General features: G+C 36.2%; 3 protein-coding genes across 4 annotated transcripts in view; 1 reads left to right on the top strand and 2 right to left on the bottom strand.

The window, feature by feature from the left end:
• Nucleotides 1–366: 366 nt before the first annotated feature.
• Nucleotides 367–5,185, bottom strand: LOC108572164 (arf-GAP with coiled-coil, ANK repeat and PH domain-containing protein 2). The gene is made up of 12 exons (XM_017934360.1): nt 4,988–5,185; nt 4,751–4,808; nt 4,404–4,462; nt 3,668–3,841; nt 2,918–3,562; nt 2,667–2,846; nt 2,486–2,592; nt 2,226–2,409; nt 1,244–2,126; nt 1,080–1,179; nt 889–1,009; nt 367–825 (listed from the first exon to the last, which is right to left on the bottom strand). Exons 1-12 carry the CDS (start codon nt 5,038–5,040, stop codon nt 657–659), a joined length of 2,733 nt encoding a protein of 910 aa, XP_017789849.1. The 5' UTR covers nt 5,041–5,185; the 3' UTR covers nt 367–656.
• LOC108572165 (COP9 signalosome complex subunit 7) lies at nt 4,907–8,870 on the top strand. 2 transcript variants are annotated; one of them, XM_017934362.1, is made up of 4 exons: nt 4,907–4,953; nt 5,845–6,499; nt 6,578–6,755; nt 8,693–8,870. In XM_017934362.1, exons 2-4 carry the CDS (start codon nt 5,852–5,854, stop codon nt 8,755–8,757), a joined length of 891 nt encoding a protein of 296 aa, XP_017789851.1. In that variant the 5' UTR covers nt 4,907–4,953; nt 5,845–5,851; the 3' UTR covers nt 8,758–8,870. The 2 variants fall into 2 exon arrangements, with proteins under 2 accessions (XP_017789851.1, XP_017789850.1); XM_017934361.1 differs by lacking the exon at nt 4,907–4,953 and adding an exon at nt 5,477–5,557.
• Nucleotides 8,871–11,311: 2,441 nt separating this feature from the next.
• Nucleotides 11,312–26,510, bottom strand: part of LOC108572176 (metabotropic glutamate receptor 2) — a 138,933-nt gene continuing 123,734 nt past the window's right edge. The window contains exons 5-15 of the mRNA XM_017934375.1: nt 23,865–24,116; nt 22,943–23,117; nt 22,691–22,797; nt 21,585–21,734; nt 21,328–21,461; nt 20,316–20,474; nt 17,384–17,550; nt 15,587–15,963; nt 13,469–13,620; nt 13,181–13,388; nt 11,312–11,526 (exon numbers count right to left, since the gene is read on the bottom strand). Coding sequence (XP_017789864.1) covers nt 11,312–11,526; nt 13,181–13,388; nt 13,469–13,620; nt 15,587–15,963; nt 17,384–17,550; nt 20,316–20,474; nt 21,328–21,461; nt 21,585–21,734; nt 22,691–22,797; nt 22,943–23,117; nt 23,865–24,116 — 2,096 coding nt within the window. The remainder of the gene's footprint in view (nt 11,527–13,180; nt 13,389–13,468; nt 13,621–15,586; nt 15,964–17,383; nt 17,551–20,315; nt 20,475–21,327; nt 21,462–21,584; nt 21,735–22,690; nt 22,798–22,942; nt 23,118–23,864; nt 24,117–26,510) is intronic.

Genomic DNA, 26,510 nt, shown 5'->3' with positions numbered 1-26,510 from the left:
TATAGTAATAATGTACACTTTGCTATGGGTAGTTGCAAAAGTTTTCAAATTCCAAGTTGCGTTTATGCTATGTGGTTTATTCATGAACTTTGTTTCATTGTAAGATCCTCTTTAAAATATATACGAAGCACGAACGACAAGTATTATTACCGTGACTTTTCTTCTGTAAATTCAAGAAGAAACCAGGAGGGAAGGTATAGAAAAAATCGGAATCTTTGTTATCATTTGGACAGCGTAAATATCGCGTGTAAGCAAAATATATAACCTTTTCTCTTTTGTTCTTCTCTCTCTCTCTTTCTCTCGCAAGAAAAAAAAACAAAAAAAAAACGGAAAAAACATGTGAATGTTTTTCTTCAGCTTGTTTCTCTCTTTAATACAAATATGGAACACTAATAAATTTTTCTCAATCACCTTCTGTTGAACAGAGAGGTCAAAGGTGTAAAAAGATACAACATCCGCGATATTTCTTTCTTTCGGTTCAATAATCATACCGTAAAGCTTCGGAACCACTCTTTTTCTCGTACTTACTCACAATCAATTTTATTACCCTGCAAGGAACTGAAAGACGATATTTTCGATGTACCATTCTCCTTCTTCTCTTTACGTTGTAGCCGGCTTTTTAGATTTTGCAAATAAACTTTGCACGTTCTTAAACCTCATTCCGGCGGCTGAGACGCGTTGTTGCTCTCGTTCCGTCGTTGCAATCGTTCCGGATGGGAACAAGCTAACTGACTGAAATCGCGGACAACGTCGTTAAAAGTCTCATCGCCGCTGATTCCAATCTCCGAATCTTTCATCTCTTCGTTTAACAGACCAAGTCGTAATCTGGAACAATTATGAACCATGACATAGTAAAGATCGTTTGATAATACATCCACCTCGACTTACAATGTAACAATGTCCGCGTTAGCTTCTTTCACAGCTATCGACAAAGGTTTTACGCCGCTTTCATCCTGGATATGCTGATCAGCACGATGTTTTAATAACAAACATACTTGGGCAGTATGACCTGAGATTTGAAGTTTCGTTAAATTGACATATTTACGAAGAATTTGTCACGAATAAAAGAGGATGTATACCTAGTTCTGTAGCCAAGTATAACGGTGTTTTACCATCGGCATCTTGGCAATTGATGCGTGCTCCATTTAGAATGAGATATTCGCAAGACATTACAGAACCCTGCGTTGAAAAGAGAAATAAAAAAATCTTGAATAATATTATGCTTCGATATTTCATTACTTACACTGATAATCGCTTGGTGAAGAGCATTTCTTCCCCTGTCGTTGACATTCGTCCATGATTTATCAGCACCAGCTGCTAAAGCCGCACACATCACGGGAAGATTATGCGCAGCAGCAGCTTTGTAAAGCAACATCTCAGGATGCAAATTCTCGATGTCTTCCTCATCTGTGAACTCCTCGTCTTCGCCGGCAGTCGAGTCTTGATCGGAACTTAACTCTAAGCTATTATCGATCGTTGGCTTTGGTAAATCGCATCCGAACATCAACACGTCGGATTCACCTTTCTCCGTGCACTGTTTCTCTGTTCCAGCGTCTTTATTCTCTAAGGTATCTTTCGTATCTGAATTCTCTGTGCTTAAGGACACTTCGATATTCATCGGCAAATTATTCTCGGCTACTATATTGTCTTTGTTCTCAGAAGCATGAAGTTTATTCTCGTTCTCGATGTTCGAATCAGTATTACTATTAATGGCCTTGGGGTTACTTTCATTTATATCGCTACGCGGTCGTGCTAAGATTTTCCCGTACAACGTGGAGTCATTCTTCAGATCTATATTCGCGCTGTCGTCAGAGCTTAAGGAACTTCTTTCGGTTTTCTTCGGTTTATCGACGGAACTTAAACTTTCAATTGACGTGTGCTTGCTGTCATCCGAGCTCGTGGAATGATGACCCTCTTTCACGGATGATAGAGTCGTTGTTTTGTTACGATTACTACTATCGATCTTGTCGCAACTACGCGGACGACGACGCAACTTGCGGACGCTCCACTTACGAAAGTGCATCTTGTCACGGCTCGCGTGTTGGCCAGACGAAATCATGTTGCTTAAAGGCTTCACGAATTTACGATCTACGTATTTGGCTCTTATCCAAGCTTCGCGTATATTACTGTTAATTGAGAAAACAATTGGACAGAATGGTTGGAACAGGCTTATTATTTTTGTATCGGGGATAAATTATTGTTTCTTTTAAATTTATGTCACGTACCCGTTGCATTTTGGTGTAGCTCTAATAACATTAGAAGGAATTGGCAGAGCCTCGTAAACGTTATTTACTACGGTGTTTCCTAGCTCTGCCATTACTTTTAATATTTCTGGCTCCCAGTCGTCTAACGTAAGGGAACGAACTTTGCTGTAGTGAACGCCTAAGCTTCGGTGTACACCGGAGCATTCTACAGAAAGATGAACGTATATAGTAAATATTTCGAGAAATATTCGATTCGAAAGATAATCGAAAAGATAGTACACCTATGCAAAGTGTAATTCCAAGGTTGATACTGGCCCACCTTGGATTAGCACCACCACAATCACAACAAGTATCGTTTCCTGCAATTTTTAGGATTTGTTCCCAGACCCTATAGTGAATAAAAAAAATTCAAATTTTTTTTAGTTTATTCAAATTTAATTAGAAGCCATTTCTCAATTATACCTTGACTTAAGTTTTGAAGGTTGTCTGTTTGTTCCTCTAACATTGTGTAAATGTGACTCTCGTATACTGATTATAGTACCAGCACCCATACTTCCTTGAATGGCAGCACCAATTGCTTGTTGCATGGCAGTTACCCATGCTAGATAAGCTTCTTCGCTATCAGCTTGCAATATGTGACTCCTACAATTGAAACATGTGCATCAAAATATCTATTGCTCCATTGAATTCTATTTCTATTATTAGTGGCTTACTTTGTAGGACTTAATACTTCAAAGCAGTTTCTTCTATCACAGTCAACCACTGGTTTCACAGTGCAAAGACGAAGATCTTCTTCCATAATGGTATAATCATTATCACCAGTTCTTTTTTTATACACCAACTGATGATCTCTTAAACAAAACCACCTTCTATTCCAAGTCTTAAACGCGTTGCTAGTCCGCTTAAAGAGGTAGCCTTCCATCTTAGGATTACCAGGTATTGGAGAAGGTATTAAGTCTCTATTTGTAACATAAATATGTCGGTTTTCCATTTCTTTCTCAAGTTTAACAGAATCAGCTCTCATTTTAATTATGTTCTCCCCTAGATCTTTTAAAAACGGATCTAAATCTTGGGCCAGATCAGTACCTTGGTGATAATAAGTAATACAGGCATTCATATAATTAAGTAGTGTACCCAATATTTCGTGTCTTTTACGTGCTTGTATCATTGTCAAGGAATGAATATAATCTAAAGCAGTATGTCTGAAGCAGGATCTGGTAGCAGACAGAATGTTAGAAGTTTCCTCATACTCTGCAGGTCTAGATTTTGGAACTTGTGAATTTCTGTTTAAAGCTATATCTAAATCAGCGGAAATTTTTTCGAAGTAATGACGAGATTCTTTTACCCTCTTGATATCACTGTTAAAATATTATCAATGTTACACATACACATGACCTTCAAATGAAATACGTGAAATAATTACGTGTACTCGTGATAAATTTAACAAGTATAATTAATCTTACCTTTTAATAAATGAGTTCAGATCTTTAATTACAGTTCTAGATGCTTGATCTAACAAAATAGTATGAAACTTGTTCATTTCTTGTAAAGCATGTATTAGTTTGTTCAGTAAGGCCATTATCTCTGAATCATCATTGAAGTACAGAGATAACTCCCACAGGCTATTGGCAAATTGGCTATAAAAAAATATCGATTTTTAATTTTTTAGAAAACATACATATACATTAAAATTACACATATTAAAATGTCATAAATATTCATGAAGATAATTGTAATGTACAAATGTATTTAAAAATTAAATGACAATTAAGGATAATTTATTGTGCACATTAGAAAATATAATAAATATAAGAAATGCGTTTTTAAAAAAAATATTCTTTATTTAAATGTAACAGGGAATTAATGGAAAGTGAATAATCTCTCAACAGCAAGTGTTTCAAATGTGTATCATTCTTCATTGTGTTAAGCAGTGCTACCATATGTATGAGTCACTCCCAACAGAGCTGTAATTCATATACATTTCCTGACTCCTCTCTATTGCTTGGAATCTCCCTCTTCCTTTTCATTAAATACATCTCATTTGAAATGTCTTTTTAATTGCATATTTTATTAAACTAATCAAACATTTTTAACTTTGTTAAACATTTTTTATTCAATAGCAGTATAGTTTCAACTGTTCAATATAGATTTCTATTCTCTTGCCAATTACATATAGATATTATATGTATTATAACATACCTTTGCTGTCCTACAAAAAGTTTCCCAGTGTCAATCATCTGGCTACAGTTTTTTAACACCTGCAAAGGATATTGTTTTAAGGAGATTATCATAGTAATACTTTTAATGAGCATAAAATTACTTATGTAACTTGTCTGTTACAATACAACCAGTACTATAAAAAAATTACAAATATTTGACAGTGAAAATTTTTATATTTAAATGCCTTCAATACTGTTGTTTTAAAACTGGCAATTTCTTTTGGAGTAGCAATAAATAACAGAAGCATTTCACATTGCTATACAGAGATGCATAATGTATCTAAAAACTTTCATATTCGTTTTCTTCTTTTAATCAAACAGCAATACCTTGTCTAATTTTTGTTCGAGTAGATCAACGTTTGCCTCTACTTCCTCGATGCAGGATCTACAAAAACCAAATGGGCATTTTTTACGAAAGTTTTTTTTCATTGATTTATGCATTATCGACGCGGTGCATTCAACAGCTTATTCACAGTAGTGCGTGCATCGTGCAACGGAGCGGAGCACGGAAAAGCGTAGAAAAGTAGCGTGTTAGTATCAGAGCGATTTTAACCAATTTCTCACCGAAACTTTGGCGTGTCTCGCAAACATTCCTCGAACTCGATTAAAGGCTTCATTTTGTACTATCCGTTACCGGGAATTTTCAAGCGCAGTATCGTCCGACGAACCGCAATCTTGAAATTTTTCCGTTCACTATTTCCCATCAAACGGCACGATCATTTGGAAAGACTATTAACATAAACCGTTCGCATTCGCGGAGAACAACACGTTCCCCTCTCTTCTGTCAAACAGATACAACACGTTGAAGTTATTCTCGGCTCCGATACTGTTTGCCAGTGCCGACAACCTCCGCGCCAACCGCACGAACGAACGAGAACTTCACAAAGAACGTATTGATTCTCTTTCGTAAAATATGTTTCGCGAACCGTTTTCCTTTCTTGACTCTTCTGTATGATATTTTATCGTTATCCCCTCCGTTCCGCTCGCCTTTTTAAAGAAACAATACATTGTCATCTGGTGAAAGTTCCGTTTCCTTTCCCCTGGTAGTACTTACACGGTTGGATTTACATACTTGCCTTACATTTGAAGATATATTCAGAAAAAGCTATTCGATATTTGTAAACATCGGACAAAGTAAGTCCTCCTTACGTAACGAATCTGGGTTTTTCAGTTGCTATTTTTGATTATTAGACAGTTTCCCGTTTTTCTTAGTAATACTTGAATAAAGAGTATCCGTCAGAAGTGCGGTTTCTAACCTTTCCCGTAGTCGTGTGACTTTTCAGTTTATATATAAATTGTACATCAAGAATATTGCGTTTTATTATTACAGTAGATATTTTTTAATTGACAACTTTTATAGGAATTTGTTAGGTAGCAAGGGGTGGTCAACTTTTCTTCATCTGTTAATATTTATTCAACAGGTCCAATATGACTGGTGGAACAACCACAGAAAAGTCAGCTACCAATCCTTTGGAACAGTTTGTGTTACTTGCAAAAACTGCCAAAGGAGCAGCTGCATTAGAACTTATTAGACAAGCTGTAGAAACTCCAGGTGTACATGTGTTTGGTGAATTATTGGATATGCCCAATATCAAAGAACTAGAAACTGGTCCTTATGTTGAATACTGGAATACTCTGAATTTGTTTGCATATGGTACTTATAAAGAATATTTAGAAAACAAAGACAAGGTTTTAGAATTGACTCCTGTTCAGAAGAAGAAACTTCAACATTTAACCATTGTAACACTAGCAACAAAGTCCAGATGTATACCATATTCTGTCCTCTTGGAGGAGTTAGATATAAAAAATGTTAGAGACTTAGAGGATTTAATAATTGAAGCCATTTATGCTGATATAATACATGGCAAACTAGATCAAAAGAATTCACAATTAGAAGTAGATTATGCTGGTTTAGGACGTGATGTTAGACCTGCTGACACAGGTGTAGTTGCTGAAACATTAGCTGCTTGGGGTCAAGCTTGTGATACTGTGTTAGCATGTATTGAAGAACAAGTTAATAGAGCAAATGTTGAAAAACAAAAGGCTACTTATCACAAAGAAAGAGTACAGAGGGATGTAAGTAATATATGCTCCAGAGAATACATTGAAGTGTGATAAAATTAATATGTCAGCTGTTCAATTTTATTTTGTTAGATTGCAAATATAAAAAAGTCACTTGCTGCACAAGCTGGCGGAGGTGGTGTACAGGAAGCTGATATGGCAGGTGGTAATACAGGAACAGGAGGAAGTGAATCAAGCAGAGACACATTGCTGGTTCTACCATCGGATCCAAAGAAGAAGCAACAGAAGGTCAAAGGTACTAAATGCAGTGGTAAGTTGTGGAAGTCAATTCAGTAATTTTTTATCACATGAAATGTATTTCATCGATGACAGGATAGTAGTATATTACATGTAATTCTCAAAATCCTTGCTGCAATCCTATGTAAGCTGCGATAAATGGTGACTAACACAATCAAGGAGCATCACTGTGAGCAAAGAAAAAACTCATTGCCATGGTTTGGCATACCATACAAATTTCACAGGGATTAAATTTCTATTGATTTTGATAGAAAATCTTGTAAATATAAGTAAAGAAATAAAGTTAATTGTTGTTATGTTTGTTTAATTATAGCATTTATTTATATGGATATTTTGTTACGTTGAATTTATAAATTTATCCAAATTGACGTTTGTGTTGTATGCTAGAGTGAAACAAAAGAAAGTGGGAAAGGGTAATATATAATAAAATTTACTAATATTCACTCTATGTAAGATTATAACTGGTTAAAAGATGCATGGAAGTATTAAGGTAGTGTAGATTAAACGTTTTGTCTCTGAAACAAAGGAAAGGTAATTTATACAAAATGCATTTACGCATCGTGCTTTGGCCTTACGTCTCGAATCGGCATTATTATTGAATTTCATATTTTATCGTTTACAAAATTAGATATATCTTTATTTATACACTTTTATATTAGGGATGTTACTCGTTCGTTATTGTTAAACAATGTACGAACATCGAAGCATAAAGGTAGATTTTTTATTAATTACTCTGCACATTGAAGAATTTAGCTGAAGTAAATCGTTGTAAAACACCAGCTCGCATTTAACCTTAATGTCGAGCTAATATTTATTGTCCAGCGACTCAAAGCAGGCAGATGTGAACTTTGGACGAAAAACCGTGTCACGCAAACATAGCAAGCACACGTCTTCACATCGAGAATATTAATAAAAAAAAAAGTAAATAAACAGAGTAACAATGAACGATTTTCATACGAGAGAGCGAGAGAGAGTAAAAAAAAATAAAGTACTTTTATAACGAATAAGCTTCCGAATTTTGTAAACGTGTAGCGTGTACGAGAGTTTTTTCCTTTTTTTTTTTTAATTAGACCAAAGATTTTATACTTTGCGTTGTAAAGTGTGAATGATGAAAGTAGGGCTCGACAGCACTTTAGAGGCAAGTCTGATAATATAGTCTGTTGCAATGAGTTGCACATTTATTATTGTATCCGTGCCTACACATATATTATCGTTCAATGACGATAAACAATCCAGCGTGATGAGTTTGCTTACATGTGTCGTCTCTCATACAATATTAATATTTTTTTGCGTCAACTTCGTATTGTCTTTTCTTTTCCTCCTTACAAAGACGTATATAACGTAGCGAGACGGGAGACGGTGTAATAAACAAAGTGAACTAGCCGGTTTGACCGTTTGTTATTGGAAAGAAAAGCAAAAGGAAAAAAAGGAAAGGTTGTGCGTTTAGGAGAATGTATAAATGGTATACGAGCGGCACAAGTTGCTCTAGTGAACAAGAAATGTCAGTCGAATTACAAAGAGTTGTAATTGCTAATGGAATAAAAAGATCATTTATCTTAGCGAGGCTTTTCTATTTCTCTGCACCCTTTAACGCCTCTCCTTCACTTTTGTATGGTACAAGCCTTAGTATCAATTAGGTTCATAGTATGTTTCATTTATAGATGTATCAATTACTGCGTAGGATAAGATAAATTAGGAATTACAAAATAGATATTAGTTCATTCCATTCAAACTGATACTTTTGTTGCTGTCTCTCTTCCATTACTTCACATAGATCAGTTTTGTCAAATAAGAATGTCCAGCTAATGTTATGTTAAGTTTCTCAACCTTTATCTAACTTGAACGTCTCCTTTTTAACAGTAGTGTCTAAACGTTTCCTGTTGTTCTCTCACAATCTAACATGTATTGAGTTACAAGTGACAAATTATACGCCTATATCGGGATTTTCAGGAGCTACTAATCCGGTAAGGCTGCTGCATGAACTGAACGACGATGCAAACGAGAAGTTCAAGTGAGAAGTTCAACTTTAGGGTGAAACCTCGTGGCGTATCATCAACTCGAACGGATTTTCTCTGTCTACACCGTTCACGAAACACAGTGCATCGTCTTTCTCTGTCTACACCGTTCGCGAAACACAGTGCATCGTTTTTCTCTGTAACATTTTTGTACTTTTTTGAGAAATAAAACAGATCCTGAAAAGTAACACACAGTATTATTGTAAGGTGCACCTGAGAGGTGCTCTTGTAGAAGAAGATGAAAAGAAGGAATGTCAAGCGAGGTGTTTGAATTTTTTCTAAAATAAAGGAAAGATTTTTCACGATTGATTTTCTCTCTTTCTCTTTTTTTGTTTTATTTTTCCTTTTCGGGTCATCGTCTTATCGAATACATCGTAATACAACGTAAACTCGTGTCGTTTTATCATAGTGTTTTCGTACGTATTTAAAATATCCTTAGAGCATATATAACAGTTCGTTTGAACTAACATAGCTTAGAGTTCTCTCTTTCTCTCTTGACATTGTCATTGCATTGCATCTTTTCGGTATATCCGTCTCGCGCGATTCTCGATCTTCTCTATTAATCATCCGAAGTCAACCCTTAACGGAAATTTCATTACGTCTAAATTGGTTCCGTACGAACTAAACATTTTTCGTTTCATGCCTTAATACTTTTTAAACGGTATCGCCTAATATGTACAATCACGTGTACACGTTTAACATATATTTACAGATTTACCAATTAAACTCACGATCCACTGGAGAACAGTCACAGATACATTTACGTTGTCGCGAATTTTCGTGTCTTACATATGTATATATATATCTAATTCTTGGTTACGTTTTAAACTCGTTTCAATTGGCCAGAATATTCCATGTTTTTTTCCAATAAAATTATCCATTGTTTAAATTCAATGCTTCGGTATATTCTTTTTTTTTTTTCAAAAATTTTTAAATTATCAAGTACATCGTTGTTGATTCTTTCAAAGAAAGACAATAGGATCTCGGTGTCGTACGATGGATACTTGGCTCATTGGGTATCCAAAGTTTCACCGAGAAAACTATCCATTCTATGTAAAAATTCAAAACTCTTAGGTATAAATATTTGTTGTGTCGTGAACGAACTGACGCCTTATAAAATCGAACTCTTCGACGTGAATCGATAGAAGAACTTTCGGGTTACTCGTTTCTCTATCACTATAAAAAAACAACTACGCGAGGGTTTACTCTCACGGGTTAGAGCGGGATATGTTTATCGTACGATTGCTATTCTACGAAAAGAATTTACAAGTTTCTTTTACGTTATGTACATATGTAGAATCTACGGAACAAATGTTCTCGTCGTTCGAGAATTTCTTCTTTTTCGTTTCTCTTCGTACAAAGACCAAGCATTAACGTTACATTAAAATTAGAGCGGCTAGAGATCTTGAGAAAACCGTTTCGCGATGTCTCTGATCGATCGAGACACGCTTTTTCGTGTTTCTTTTAAATTTAACCTCTACGTGTAGCAATTCCTATAGTCTGCAGAGAAGATTCGAAAAGTAGGAGAAAAAGATCACCTAAGGGATACCTATTTATCGTATTATTCACACTTTTGGAAATTCTTCTTAGCGCGAATTTTCTCAACTTCGTTCGATTTTTTCGTTTCGTGTAACTCGCTTAATATTTACAGAGAGAAATTTATTTACAGAAAAATCGACAAATGATATTTTCAGCGTATCGAACGATTATTCTTCGTTTCTTCTTTTTTTCAAAAATTATTGATAGAAGATTGCTTCGTTTAAGCGCAATCACGTTCTTGTATTTGGCAACGATTTTTGGATACGCAAGCTGTCTTTCGTTTAATTTCTTTTTTTCTTTCTTATCGTCTATCGATATTTACAACGTTTGGGATCAATTTACTCGACGAATGGTTCGCGTTTTCACGTGCACAGATATGATGAAACGATAGTGTATGTACAAAATAGGTGTTTATGCAATCACACGGTGGTTGTTACATGCATTACGCTATGATCACAGAAGAAACCAGAGCAGTTTTTTGTTTTTTTATTTTTTTTTTTTTTTTTTTTGAACGTGACTTAGTAATTAATTATGATCGATGATTATGCGTCTCGTACGGTGCAATTTGTTGTATCTAGCGGCTTCGGGATCTCGTGTATTCACAGCAATTGATATAATTGATGTTACCAATTTCTTCAAATATCTCTTAAATATCATTTTCAAAGTATTCGTTTCCTTTTCGTACTTTTCCAATAATTAAATTTCCTTGTTTTCTTATTCGTTAACAATACCACGTATACACCAGACAAATTAGTTCTTTATCATATTTAATTCATTTAGAACACACGGTAGCAAGATTTGCACAATTTTCTTCTCTCTTCTCACATTCATCTCTTCCGGAGAATTAATCGATACCCCGAAGTTGTGTATAATTCAGTCGTATTTACAAAATATCAAGACGTTCTTTTGTCTATTTGTTTTTCTTCTGTTTTGCGTCCCTTTAAACTATTACCGGTTTTTTCGAGATTGGTTTCAAATTCGCGGGCAAAACGGCCGTATCGATGGAAACTTGCTGCTATAAGGAAACGTCACTTTGATTCACTGGTCCATTTCCTATTCTCGAGTTGTTGTTCAGCTGTTTCGTTGCCGTGCTGCTATCCTTTGTGTCTTTGCTCGTTACAACACCACCACTCGAGTCCTTGTCGTTGTTGTTAGAGGTTTGGGTCGATCGTGAAACGACCGTGGGCGGTGGTTTGCCATTTTTCTGATCCTTTACTTCTAACTCGTAATCTGCGAAGAAAAATATCCTCCAATTATCTCGGATAAATTTCGCGAAAAAATGTGTATTAATCAGAGAGTGCGTTCTTTTGTTTCACTGTATACTTAAGGTCTTTGTGTCGTTCTTGACCCCAAAAATTAGTGAAAAGTCTTTCATTTTGACCGAAAAGTGCCAAAGGCTTTTCTTTTTGACCCAAAAAAGAGCTAAAGGTCTTTCTTTTCGACCCGAAAAAAGCGCCAAAGGTCTTTCCTTTTGACCCAGAAAAGACTAAAGTCTCTTGGGTCAAAAAAGACCCGAAGATCTTACGTGTAACAATTTTTCTTACCAGCACGCCATACGAAGCTAAACAGTAAACTTTTAATACAATGTTAAGGCAACATATACTTGGTAACAGCAAAAGTTACCAAAAAAATAAGAAGATGACGGGTCAAAAAAGACCCGAAGACCGCACCACGGTTAAATGATTAGAATGTCGTGATTTAATTTCAAGGAAGAGAAAAATACTGAGTTTGGTGCATTTTATAAAATGATTCTTTGCTGCGTTAAGTTCGTTGGAAGACTGTTTCAAGCGGATGTTTGCCCGCGGTGTTTCTCTGCGAATCAGGAACACGGAATCGTCAGTTTTTGCTCAGGCGTTTAATTAAAAGTCTCTGTTAGTAGTTGGATGCTTTACGGGCGAAATATCGTGGCCAGAACGTGTATTTCAAAGAAGATTAAAAAGATGCGAGAAAATGTTGGGTTATTCGATAAAAGTATATACAGTATCGTTTAAAAAATTCGTGCATGTTAGAGTTTTAAAATAAAGTTTTACTAATGCGAAGAAACGTTTTATTAAAGATAATGGTAGAAAAATGAAGGACCTGTGAAAGTGATTTTTGGAACGGTGAATAAATTCAACAAATACCATTTTAGAAATAAATTAACAAGAACACTGTGACATAATATCTGACGATTTCCAAATCAGGAGAAGTCTACGGTTTCGCAAGCCTTCTCACAAAAGTAGCGAATAAATTTCAGAAGTAATGGAAACGGTGTATTTTATCCGATCAAATATCATTTTACAAATAAATTATCGAAAACACTGTGATATAATATCTGATAAGTTTATGGCTTTAAAAGTCTTTCCACACAAAAATTAGTTACTTGACAATTTAAAAAATATAAGCACAGTGAAACTGAATCCCCAAAAAGTACTCACGAGAAGAATAACAAGAATTAAAGAAGATAAATAAAAAAGAAACTATGTGTCTCAAAATGTTGTTCGACGAGTTTATACCATTTTACAATTTCTCCAACGAGTTCAATTATTTCAACATCCGACATACAACTTCGTAAATTCTTCATCGAAGAGTAAAACAGCTTTGGAAAATTACTGAAGAATTAAAGAAGACGAACCAAAGAAGAAACTATGTTTCTCTAAATGTTGGTTGATGGACTTGTGCCATTTTACGTCTCTAATGTGTTCAAATATTTCAACATCCGACACAACAACTAAAACAACTTTCGTTTCTTCAAGTGTAACCGCAAACTGTAACGTTACGTTTCTTCTTACCGCCGTTGCGTGCAGATAGTTACGGTAAGATTAAATAGTTCGAACGAGCACGCTCTGTTAAAAGTAAATCACGGTACAAGGAGCAAGCTGTGTTTCAAACCGCGGATACTTACATTCACTTTGAGTAGAGCAATCGATGGTAGTGATAATGTGTTTCTTGACAGCTTTATTCTGATCGCATGTGGCCGCAGTCAGCGTGACTGGCGCGATCATGCTAGAGGCATTCGTAGCCGTGACTGCTGAACTTTTCGTCGTGCTGTATCTAGCCGGCATCATACTTTGGCGCACGTTTCTCTCCGGTCGTATTAAAATGATGTACAACTGTCGGGAGAAAGTGGAATATATTTTTGAAAAAGTTCGACGATAATTGGCCCATTGGAAATTTCGTTCTAGCGAATTACCTTGGGACTGAACAGACACGCTATGGTCACGGATGCTGATAGGCTTATGGTGACTGACATAGAGGTGATTCTCAGTGCAACGTTGTTTCCCGTCCCGAAATACAACGGCACGAAGGCTAGCCATATGACACACGTGGTGTACATGGTGAAACCTGGGTAGGAAAAGTGAATTTACCGATCAGTTTTTTGGTTGTAATTTCATGGTTAATGGGAGTTCATAAAGAGACCATATTTTGCGCAAAAGGAATTTTCAGAGGGACACTGGGAAACTTAAGTTGTTGGAAGGTTCAAATTTTAGAAAGGTTTCGTTTCATTAATTCGTTGTTTAGAAAATTATTAAATAGAAGGTTTGATTACGAAATTGTCAGATTAGTGAAACTTTGTTGATAAAAAGTAAATGAATGTGATATTTATTTTGCTGTTTAGAAAATTATTAAATAGAAGATTTGATTATCAAACTGTCAGATTAGGGTTATAAGTCTTTCTTGAGAAATTATTTAGAAAATTATTGAATAGGAAACTTTGCTAACAAAAAGATTAAATTAAATTTGGAATTAAAATGGTCCCTTGTAGCAGTTACACATCGTTACCAAGCTTTTTACTCTTCTGAAAACACTCTGTATAGATTTTTGCAAACTGCTTTCAGATCAGTCTTCGAATTTTCCTTTATCTCTAGAATCGTAGTTTTTCGCTAAAAATTGGAACTACAGAAAGAGCTCCATTTTAAAAATCACAGAAGTAATAAAAATCGAATCACAAAAACCACAGTAAATTTCGAAAGTCAATAAGCGAAACGCCAATTAAATCGCCACAGTTTTTTTCTCTTCACACCCGAAATATTGAGCTACACGCACAGTATTTGTTGATCAAACCTCGTACAATTACGTTCTAACGCTAGAACAGATTATTCACAGCCTAAAGAAATGATTTTTCTGACAAAAAAAAACTTCAGTTTAAAATTTTTTAATTTTTTTTTTCCACCCTTCTTTGAACTTTCTAAGGTAAAGCGTGTATGCTACGTCTCGTACATTATCTTGCTTCACACAAATCTGCCCTGAACTATCCTCTATTAATGTCTCACAATTCTACCCTCCATTCAAGAGCATCCTACAATGAGAAGTCGAAGTTTATGACTTAACAGAAGTTCAGCTTTAGCTTGAAAATTATTGCTCGTGAACCTTGTTCTTGAGTTATACTCGAACTTGGAGTCTTTAAACCTTCTACATCTAAATTTTGCGACCGGCATGGTACGCCTGCTAATAAAATTTCCCGCCGGGGATATATCGCGAGCGGCCAGGCTTCAAGGCGAGTTCTATAACATAAGAGCTTGACATAGTTCTACCGTGACGGATAAAAGACCCTACACCCAAAAATCGCGATATAAGATCGGAAAGGGTTAAACGCAACGCTGTTTTCCACAGCGAAATTTCCTGTCTACCGATTTTTCATTTTTCTGGCTGGCTAAAATTTAAGCAAAGCTAAAAATCATTTGTAGATTTTGTAGACTCTATAGAGATTTAGAAACAGTGACATTACTTTACGCACGGTTTGAAATTGCAAAAATTTTTTTTTAAGTTTGGACAAGTAAATTAACAAGGGCAGAATAGCTTTTCGACGAGTTTGAAAATTTATAAAAGTTTGATACACGACACAAACGTATACTAGCATTGGAGGACATTGGAATAAATTTTTATCCGAAGAAAATTTTCAAAGGGAAATTTCTTATTCCAGATAATTATTATTTTCGGTTCGTTTTAAAGAAAAATTTTGTATTCTTGCACCTTCGACCTTCTCAATCCTTAAAACATCACCGGCTTCCTCCAAATTTTCAAGAATTTATCAATGCCGAATTTTTCATTTTCTACAAATTCCATTCTTCCTTGAAATAATTATTATTTCCAATTCATTTTCAAGAGAAATTTTGTATTCCTGCATTTTCTTCCGCACACTCCCTCTTCTCAGCTCTCAAAAAATCACCAGCCTCCAAATTTCCAAAAATTCGAATTTTTCGTTTTTAAAAATTCCATTATTTCGGTGTCAGGCAAGCGTTATCTCGAATAGCGAATAAATTCGATTTAACACTGCCACACGCACACAAACGCACGTGTTCACACTTACCGATATGTTTGCTCTCGTTGAAAGCTTCCGGGATCTTCCTGGTAAGTACCGCGTACACAGTGCAAACGACTATGAGCAGGATAGGATAGGCAAATGCGATCATGTAACTGGCGTCAATGTAACTGTTGCAAACGAGTAAATTGTCTTCTCTGGTTGGATAATGATGCATCGCTTTCGCCGGGTCGATTACCATCCAGACGCCGTTAATTAAGATTTGCGCGAACACCAAGCCGGAACAAATGATCAGTTGCGATCGTGGCGATATGAAGGATGGTCTCTTGGCGCTGTGTTTGCTCGCGTTGAAGATCCTCGATATTCGATTTGTCTTCGTTAGGAGGGCCGCGTAGACAACGGTGAAACAGAAACCCGCGGCGAATCTGTCAAACAACGGTGACAACGATCATTTTCGTGTTTAGAGTACAGTATTGTATCTACCAGAATTTGTGTCACGGACAAATTCATCACTTGATAGTGGTAAAAAAAAAAAAAAAAAGAAAGAAAAATCGTTCGAATTGAATGGGTTATTTCGGAAGCGACACATGTGACATTTCTTTTTGCGGTTTTGAGTTAGATATGTGTATTTTTATTGCGGGCACCGTAACGCATCGTGTGGAAATTTTATTACTTAATTTGACAGAAAAACGTGGAAACCTTCGATTTATAAAAATATATTTTTTGCTGATTTTTTTAGGGAGGATTTATTGGAATGGAGGAGGTTTAGAGGTATCCTCAAAATCTGGAAAATGTCTGTTCAATTTATATCGTAAAATAAAAATGAGGTGAAAATAGGCTGTTCTATGAGAATCATATGTTTCTTTTTTATAATTTGCATTGACTGTGATATAGATTCTTCTAACAGTATACCCGAAATTACTGTAACAGAGTTCGGAGAATATTTAATAAAATTGCAATATTCTTTGCCATTTATGAAAATAGTATTTATGATATTCATTAATTACTAAAAATTTCTAAACAGATAACAAATTCACACAAATCATTTTATATTATTTCCAAGTACCGAGTTCTTATTTAAAGCTGCAAGAAAAATATCAGGAATTATCCTTAACCCTTTACGATGCTCATTAATTATTAAAAATATCAATTTTCATCTGCTGAAATCACATAGACAACAAATTCACATTATTTCCAAGTACCGAATTCTTATTTAAAGCTGCAAGAAAAATATCAGGAATTATCCTTAACCCTTTACGATGCTCATTAATTATTAAAAATATCAATATTCATCTGCTGAAATCACACAGACCACAAATTCACATTATCTTCATGTACCGAATGCTTATTTCCAAATAATTCTTCATTCGTGGAATTATGGCGAATTATCACTAGGCGAATTCTCCTTCAACAAAAATTCTCATAAAACCAGAGACACCCCAGGTGTCTCGAAATCTTGCGTGCAGAATTTCTCGTTGCGCACAGAAAACAGAAGTGCCATCGCAGAACGCGAGGACGTTTAAGAGATTGGAACCAGGTGCAACTTTGACTTCTAAGTGGATTCACCGGTTCGCTTTATATTCTTCTTTTCATTTCCCGTAATTGAATCGGCCGTAATTCACTTCCCCCGATGAAATTTCGTCCCTCGACTTTATCAGCTTTGCGTCGATCGATCATGTACTCGCGTTCACCGGTTAATATCAATTCACCGCGCCCCAACCACCGGCTCGTTTCACATAGGGAATTGGATTTTTTCTCTCTCTTTTCTTTTTATTATTATTCCTCGAGTCACTTTCGCCAAGGGAAGGACATAGTGGTGTATCTGTTGTATATCTAACCCCTTACCTTTGAATACCGCAAACAATGTCCGTTGGTCTGAGCACCAGGGCGAACGTAACGAGATAACAGAGGAGAATCCCGGACAGCAAGACGTAGGACAGCTCGCGGCCAGATGCACGAACCACAGGTGTGTCGTTGTGCTTCAGGAACACGCCACAGACGAACATAGTTATCTAATAGTGAAGAAAGTATTTTTTTTTTTTTAATTAACACACTCTTCGTGTTTAGCAGAAAAATTATGCAACTAAGGGAGGTAAATTTTTCTGGAAATCGGTTTGGAACTTTTTTGCGATAGTAAAGTTTAGAAAAAGTTTACATACACTCTTTGTGTTAGGTCCCGTAGGTTCGTGCCGGAAGCGAAAAATATTGTAATGGAAACTGAAGGAAATTTTGTAGCGTCGACATAATGGTGTCACCGAAAAAAAAAATAGGAAAAGGTTGTGGAATGAGAAGACTCTTACGTTCTTTTTTTTTTTATCAAATTTGAAGATTCGTTGGAAATGTTGATCTGATATTTATCTAATAATAACTAACGAAAATAAATTTTCCAGGAAATCGATTTGAAATTTTCTGTGGCGGGAAAGTGTATATGAACAAAAAATTCTGTTTTACAATTTAGATAATAATATTTGTAGTAATTGTGAAATTCTCTTAAAATGGAATTACACTGACATTCGTGAGTATCAGGACACCCAGTATATTAGTACTGAAAGTATTATACGATTCAACCCTTTCGTGACCGAATTATTTTTTAAAGAATTTGTTATGTATCTACCGACCATCGTGTCTGTAATGGATACTAAACTGAGATCAACTGAGTACTTAAGCGGGAAATATGCGTCACGAAAGGGTTAAATTGCATTTCTTCGTCAAAGTTAATTTATGTTCTCATTGTACCATCAGATTTCAGATGGAATCATTCTTTTTTCGGTACTTAACAACTTTGTAACGTCCATTTACATTTGCTTCACATTCCTCAAGTGTCTCGATACTCGCAAACGTGAGCGTACATAGTGTAACTTGTCGTGTACTCGCGTCGGTTTGAGTTATGTTTCAAACTTGGATCACGAGAGAAAAATCGGACTGTTTCCTAACGAGGTCTGAAGCGATCCCGGAATACCCTTTCTCCAACGTTATAATATAAACGACTTGATTATGCGTTCAGCGCTCGGACTGACTCGATACTTGGTTGTTCAACGTTCAGAATGATACTGATTCGAAATTCAGAGGAAGTCACGCATCTCAGCTACTGAGGGCGGAGTTTAATTTTGGAAGTGAAAAATAGGAGAAATAAGAACATTAAGTATTGGTCGTAGGGTGTGGTGGTGGGAAGTGGTGGTAGAAGGATGAGGTGTCGGGGTTTTGGGGAATTCCGAAAAAAGGAGATAGGACATGAGAGAAGGAAGACACTAGTTGAGTAATTGGAAAATCGGGACAATGGTTAATAAACTGAGTTCTGGTGGTGAAATTACCGAGGGTACGCGCTTAATAACGGCCCCGGCTAATCCTATGGGTCGCGGATTCTTCAGGCCCGTCTTACAATTTCCTTAAGCTATAAAAATAAAAGGAGAAAGGCTCGATGCGAAAATAGACAAAAAAATGTTCGGTACGGAACATAACTCATAAATTTATATTTTTGCAAAAAAGATTTCTCAATTATTTTTCTCTACCTGGCAAAATTTGACATTTTCAATTTATCGTTGATTGCCAAGGAACAAAGTAGCTTTTTAAGTATTTTCAACAGTTCGGAAAAATGGTTCGTTTTCGTTGATTTCTCAGACGAAGTTTCGTACCGAGATTTTCATATTTACGAGTAATTCGGGCAACGAAAGGTACAGGTCGATAATGCAGCCAGTTTTTCTGCAAGTAGTTGCACCTCTAGCTGACGGCCGTTCTAACGCGTTGTGGCTAGAATTATTACGCGGTTGTTAAGCAGTCAACTCGGTTGTACACTTGAGACCGCGGTATGTATGATTCTTGAAACAGCTGATCGTTATCGTTGCAGCCTTCCTTCGTTATCGTGCGAGAAAAAGAAATTCACGTGCATTTGTAATTTTCTTGGAACAACTCGAAATGCCAACATTTTGTTTCAATTATTGAAATCATTTTCTCCGATCTTTATCGAGTAACCTTCACTTGGTAATTGGTCTCGACAAATTAACGGAAATATTCACGAGTATTTCTCATTCCCTCTGGAAGAAAGTTCCTGCTATTCCACAGATTTTTTCAAATTTTTCTTCAGTGAAATTAATTAACTACGTTTAGTTCCAAGTATCGATGTTTTTTAAAATTTTCTTTTTCAGCGAAGTTAAGTAACCGTGTTCAGTTCCTGGTAGAAGAAATATTGTTTCCAATTTGCTTCAGTGCAATTAATTCGCTGCGTTTAGTTCCGAGTATCAATATATTTTTTAATTTTCTTTTTTCTCGGTGAAATTAACTGCGTTTTTTTCAACGATTGCATTTGAGGTGGGTGAGGAACGTCGTTGCCCTGTTTTCACCTCAATTTATTAAAGTACACATTTATGGTCGTATGGGCGTACACTCGGCCCAGAAAATACAATCGTTTATTTTGTTACTTGTCTCGGCGGCAGCGGCTCGGCGGGTACGTCGCGATGGTCGGCAAAGGAACAAACTCTGGAGGTGTAGGCGTACCGGGTTTTTATATTGTTAGGACATGGAGACAGGAGTGGCGATGGATAAAGATAGAAGTGGAGAAAGTGGTGGAAACGGAAAATTCGTTCGTCCTCGTGCGAACCTGGATGCCACATGTGCGCTTCCTAGGCCACTCGAGGACGAAGGCAAGTCTTAACCCGGGGAGAGACAAAATCCGAAAGACTAAAATCCGAAAGTTCGCGTGGAAGAATAGAACGAGGTTCGGTAAGGGTTTGTTGACGACGACGTACCCGCCACACATTCATTTTTCGCGAGAAACACTTACAAAAATGCCTGTGGCGGAGAAAGCCATTGCCCCAATCGCCCATCCGCTCTCTGGTCGCAGAAATTCCTCAGGGATGTCACGGCAAGTAGAATGCGTCTCGTCTGGTACTGTGCCTTGACGACAAGCGATACATTGGGTCTCGTCTTTCGGATCTCGTATCTGTTTAACAGACGTTTAAATTCCGTGAAAAATTCGCCCGAGGTAGCGCTCTGGTATATTTATTCTAGTGGCTCTTTGAGATGAAAGACGGTCAAAGGAAAAAAGAGTCGTTTTAGGGATTCAAAAAGGGGGGGTTCTTTTATGTGGCCACAAAGACACTTCCTTGGCTGTTATCTCCGATGAGGAACGCTCGAAGAAACTTGGAAAAAATTCTTTGCAGAAATTAGTGAAAAAACCGTCGTAGCAAAAAAAAGAAAAAGATAGAAAATTTATCAAAGGACTACTCGAAAGGATTATTTGGTTAAGCAACTTCTATTATGTAGGAAAAAATAGAAATAAAAGATGCAAATACAAAAATTCTCAGTAACCTGATATCAGACTAATTAACCCTGTAACTCTTGTGAATTTTCACATTTTGAGAATTTTCAATTTTCATTTTCTATTTGCGTTGTTTCAAAGTCTCACAGCACAGTAATAACCTAACCTTCTCAGTAACCTAATTTCCCCTTTAACCCCAGGTCAGTCTGCTGAATTTTCACATTTTGTCAATGTCAAACTTTCCTTTTCCATTTCCATTATTTCAAATCCTCGAAGCTCCGAAATCTCATCGATGACTGAAAGAAAATCGCGAGGTAAATGGAAATAAATTTTTACTATCACGAAACTAACAAAAATGAGAATTACAGCGTTGAGTCAGTGGAAATCTCTGTAGATTAACCGAGGGTTAATATTATTCATGCCAGGTCGATTGATCGTCGCGAAAGAAACCTCCGCACGGAGGGGTTGCCATACGAAGGTGAATAATAATTCGAGCCAAACGACTGAACGATCACACTCGAATGCGATCACAAACCTGATATTGAGTGCAGTTGAAACAGTGCCAACAGCATCTCTCACCCTCCACGTATTTCTTTGCCTGGCCGACTTCACATGGTAGAGAGCAGACGCTTTCGGGTGGCTGAGGATGTCCAAGTTTAAATTGGATTTCTGCAAGGAATATGCGAGTAGGTAGGCGAGCACGCGGGGCGAAAAAAAGAAAATGAGGGCGGGGAAAAAGAAGAAAAGAAAAGTACGAGGGATTTGAAAAAGACGAGGAAAACTGTGGCTTACCGGACCTGTTCAACCGTAATTCACCCTCCAGATATTTACCAACCCGAACCCACTTGTATTTGCCAGGCTCGATTTGTTTGAAGTGTATGATATTGTATCGGGCCGGTCCGTCTCCGTTCTTGTCGAACTTGAACTTGTCGCCGCTTAAACCTTGAATATTCATACTCCATAGAGACAATATTGTCACAGATTCACTGTCAGCCTAAAGTTTGAGATTACTCGGCTAATTGAATTACCCAGGGAATATTCTGATAATTTGCTTACAGATTTAGAATCTTTTCGGAGAGTACACTTGAAAATTTAACTTCTTCTTCAATTGATTTTAACCCTTTCGTGATTATGAGTACTCGAAGAAAACTTAATATTCAATTTAATATCCGTGGAACATTCGGGTTAACATTGCATATCTCTTTAATTTCATTTTAACCCTTTCTTAATGTCAGTGTGACACATGTGTCCATTTAATTATTCGAATAAAAATTGATCTGAATTTAATATCCAGGAGAAAAATAATTTAGCCACGAAAGGGTTAACACGTTAAGCGCCAAGCCTGTTTTGTCTTTCTTTCCGTTTAGCCCGCGATATCCGATTTCACCGATATGCCGGCGGCCGGAGATCTGTGCAAGGTTGCGATAAGACTGCATGTGTTTTAATAATACTCGTAAAAGTTTTCTTTTGGTAACAGGTAATATTTAGGTACATTCTTTTATGATCTCCAAATTATTTCAAATTTATCAATAGAAGAATATAATTTTTTAAATTGTGTATCGTCAGTCAACAGTGACTGACGCGGCCCGAACGGAAAGTATACTGTCAGTCATTGATGACTGACGCGGTCCGAATAATGGTAAAGTATAGTGTCAGTCACTGATGACTGACGCGGCCTGAGTGTCAGTCACTGGTGACTGACGCGGCCCGAACGGAAAGTATAGTGTCAGTCACCGGTGACTGACACGGCGCTTAACGTGTTAACGAATTCTAAATTTTCTAAAATTTTCTATTCGAATATTATTGAATTTCTAAAAATTTTTACTTATTCCAAATTTTTGGCTGATAACAAATTAGAAAATATTAACTTTATTTAATTTCCCATCGTACTCGCTCACCTTCGAAGTCCACTTTTCTAAGATACTTTAACAACTCCGTACCCTTGGTAGGTTTCATAGAATCACAGAGTCCTGGTTTCCCGCCGCACAGATCTTTGTGCATATCTCTGAGGGTGGAAGAGAAATCAGCGTGTTTATCGAGGAATAGGTAGGATTTTTATTGTAGAGAATATTGGGGTGAACTCTTTGCGGGAGGAAAAGTTAGATCTATAAAATGTCGGAGTCGATTTGGTAGATTGACATCTTTATTACCGGAAAGCGTAGGCGAACGCCATGACCGCGTCGGAAACGAATTGCAGCTGATCCTCGAACGCCGTGTCCTGTTTCGTTAAACGTTCCTTCGTCGTGCACGGTTTCGTGTATTTTTGGTTGTACGGAGTTTTCGACGCGTTTGGATATCGACACTGGAAATGGTCCTCCCAGAATTCTAAAATCATTCGTAATAATATTCTTATCCTGAAAATTTACTTACTGCTAGTAGCTCCATTTGGGCCATTACTTCGATCATTTTTGAAATTAAACGATAACAAAATTATACATATATTCGTAAAATTATGGTCACGCCTGAAGATACGTGAGTTTATCGACTGCTTTCGTAGTGTTTCAGTTCATCGCTCTCGAAAAAATAATTTAATTGCAAAAAGATATTTGAAAATAATATACAGAGTGGGCTGATAATTATGATCCAATTTTCTGATCTTACAACTTTTGAAATGCGACAGAAACGTAAATAATAAATTGCAGAATATACGAGGGGAAGGAAAATTTCGGAGAAAAAGTTAGAGAATATTATAAAAGTATATATGTACAATTCCATTCGGTATTCTTCATCTTTTAAAACGTTTTCTTTCCCTTAATTCTCAATTTCTCATTTCATTCATTTTCCTTTACTTGTAACTATCCAAAATTTGTTTTATTTTGCATGCAAAAGGATCCATAGCCATGCAAATAAATAAAAATTCAAGAATTATTTAGCAATAAAGTATGAACCGTAGAACAGACACTTTGCCGAATTAGAAATTGATCTTTCCCTGTTACTTCGTTGAAACGAGCCTGTCAATCAGCTCGGTATAGCGTTCAACGATAGATCGATCTCGCACAATAGCTGAGTCCTAAGCGGAAGTTAGAATTAGGGAAGTTTAACGAGGCTCGCGTGTCCTAGTCATTCGCTTACCAACGAACCACGGATTCCTTCGGTTGTTCTCCACGGTCAAATTCAGGAAGTACTCTTCGAAACCCTTGACAGGATTGGCTTGAGGTTGAACCGATAGAGTACCCTCCACTTCCGGCTCGTTACCATTACTAACTAAACCCCTGGCACTCCATCCGTCGCTGCCGATCCACGAAAATGCACCGGTTGCGTTGCAACGTCTAACTGCTCTCATAACTCCGGCAACTTCTTGATCCGAGCCGAATATTATGCAGCCTGAACAGATGGGCAATGGTGAAACGAATGTTGATTAACATTGTCAGGATTTCTTCAATTTACTAGGGTGAGTCAGCGAATATTTGAAAATTTATTAAAGGCGCCTTTTTGGCGCACTTTCGCTTTAAAAACATTATATAAAATCTGTTGCAGAGAAAGGGTTAAAAAGTGCAGGAATGACTGGCGCAATTTCACTTTAATTTTACACTTTGTGCATTTCCATCTTAATTTAATTAAAGAATAGAAACATTCTGTATTAAAAATCTGTTGCAGAGAAAGGGTTCAAAATATAGGAACGAATAGAGAAAATCTCTTTTATTACTAAAATAAATTGACAGCCAGTTACTACTTCTCAATATTAACATTTAAATTAATATTTAAATTCTAGTCACTGAGTGCCTGTAAACACTTGTAACGAGGAACAAATTCATGAATTTCGGTGTCAAAAAATTTCTTGCAACAATTTTAAGGTTCTCTCCTTCACTTTTTCACCGATGTTGAAATTTCCTTAGCCATATCTATATTCCTTTCATTTTCTCGAACGTACGAAATGTACTACGTGCGAAAAAACAGCGTTTCATCCATTATTTCTCTTCATATTAACTCACTTATTGACTCACCCCGGTAGAACAACCATCCGTATCGTCTATTTTTGAAGTAATTTCATTATTAGCCCTCGTAGAACGAAAAGTATTCGCGATACAATGGAAACTGGGTCAGCTGAGTAATCTCGACCGAAGAATTCCTCGTTTACAATTGGTAAAAAATTACACGGAGCAGAAAAGAATTTTCTGCTTCACCTGCTGCATAAACACCAAGGGTTTATATTCGTTTCAGATAGAACTCTGTGTTAGGTAGAAGGAAAGAAATTTTTTGTCGTTTCAAATCTGTTGAAGCACAAACGACAGAGGAAAACTTTACGTTGGAATTGAAATTTAATGTAATAAAATTGTTGTGTCCTTTTTTCCTTCTTTCATCGTTGTCCGCGATGCCTTTCTTTCGAGGTGTCTTAATTAATTTCTCCGGAAATGAAATTTTCATTCGTGGAATCGAGACGTTTCGCGGAATACGAAGAGTCGTGTAATTTTAACGCAACTAAGGTATCGTTGTTTTTTCCAAGCGCATCCTCTTTCTTCTTCTTTTTGTTCCGTTTCCCTTTGGTGCTGCGATGCGTTACTCTGCCGTTTTCTCCGGGAAAACAAACGTATTGTTGTAGACTTTGCTTTAAAGCGGCACAATCGCTCGTTAAACTGTTTAAATGTTTAAATTGTGAATTTAGGTTGACGAGTTTTCACTTGTTGTTGGATCGACTAATATTTACAATGTTGTCACTTATTGTTATACCGAATGTTACGTATTAAACTTTTTATCTTACGCGAAATTACAGTGAAAATTTTAATGGTTTTATAAAAACACATTTCCAGGCATTTTTATTCTTTTAAATTTTAGTCTTCTTTTCTGGTCAAAATTTCGTTGTAAATATAGATATGAGTACTAACTTATCTGACGATAGAGTTTTTGATCATTTTAAGTGATGTGTTATTTAATATAAATATGTTTTCACTCTGAAGAACCAAAAAGTAGCAATGCTTGACATTTTTTTTAGGTTTTCTGCAAACTGCAAAATTTCAAAAAATTGAACCTATGAAACTATGAACAATTGGTATTCTATTCCAACTATAAAATTTTAGTATTGATTTGTCTAAAGTCGCGAAATAATTTGGAAATAACGAATTCTAATGTGAATATTCAATGTCTATCAATAACTAAAAAAAAAAAAGATTGTAATAGCAATGGACAATTGGGATTCTATTCTAACCATAAAATGTTAGTACTGATCTGTCTAAAGTCTCGAAGTAATTTGGAAATAACGAATTCTAATGTGAATATTCAATGTCCATCAATAACTAAAAAAAAAAAAATTGTAACAGCTATGGACAATTGGTATTCTATTCCAACTATAAAATTGAAGTACTGACTTGTCTAACGTCTCGAAGTAATTTGGAAATAACGAATTCTAATGTGAATATTCAATGTCCATCAATAACTAAAAAAAAAAAAGAATTGTAACAGCTATGGACAATTGGTCTTCTATTCCAGCTATAAAATTGAAGTACTGACTCTGATCTGTCTAAAGTCTCGAAGTAATTTGGAAATAACGAATTCTAATGTGAATATTCAATGTCCATCAATAACTAAAAAAAAAAAAATTGTAACAGCTATGGACAATTGGTATTCTATTCCAACTATAAAATTGAAGTACTGACTTGTCTAACGTCTCGAAGTAATTTGGAAATAACGAATTCTAATGAGAATATTCAATGTTTATCAATAATTAAAAAAACAAAATTATAATAGATATGTACAATTGCTATTCTATTCTAACTGTAAAAT

This window comes from Habropoda laboriosa, unplaced genomic scaffold, assembly GCF_001263275.1.
Source record: "Habropoda laboriosa isolate 0110345459 unplaced genomic scaffold, ASM126327v1 scaffold107, whole genome shotgun sequence".
NCBI lineage: Eukaryota > Metazoa > Arthropoda > Insecta > Hymenoptera > Apidae > Habropoda > Habropoda laboriosa.
This window is presented reverse-complemented; position numbering and strand designations above follow the sequence as displayed.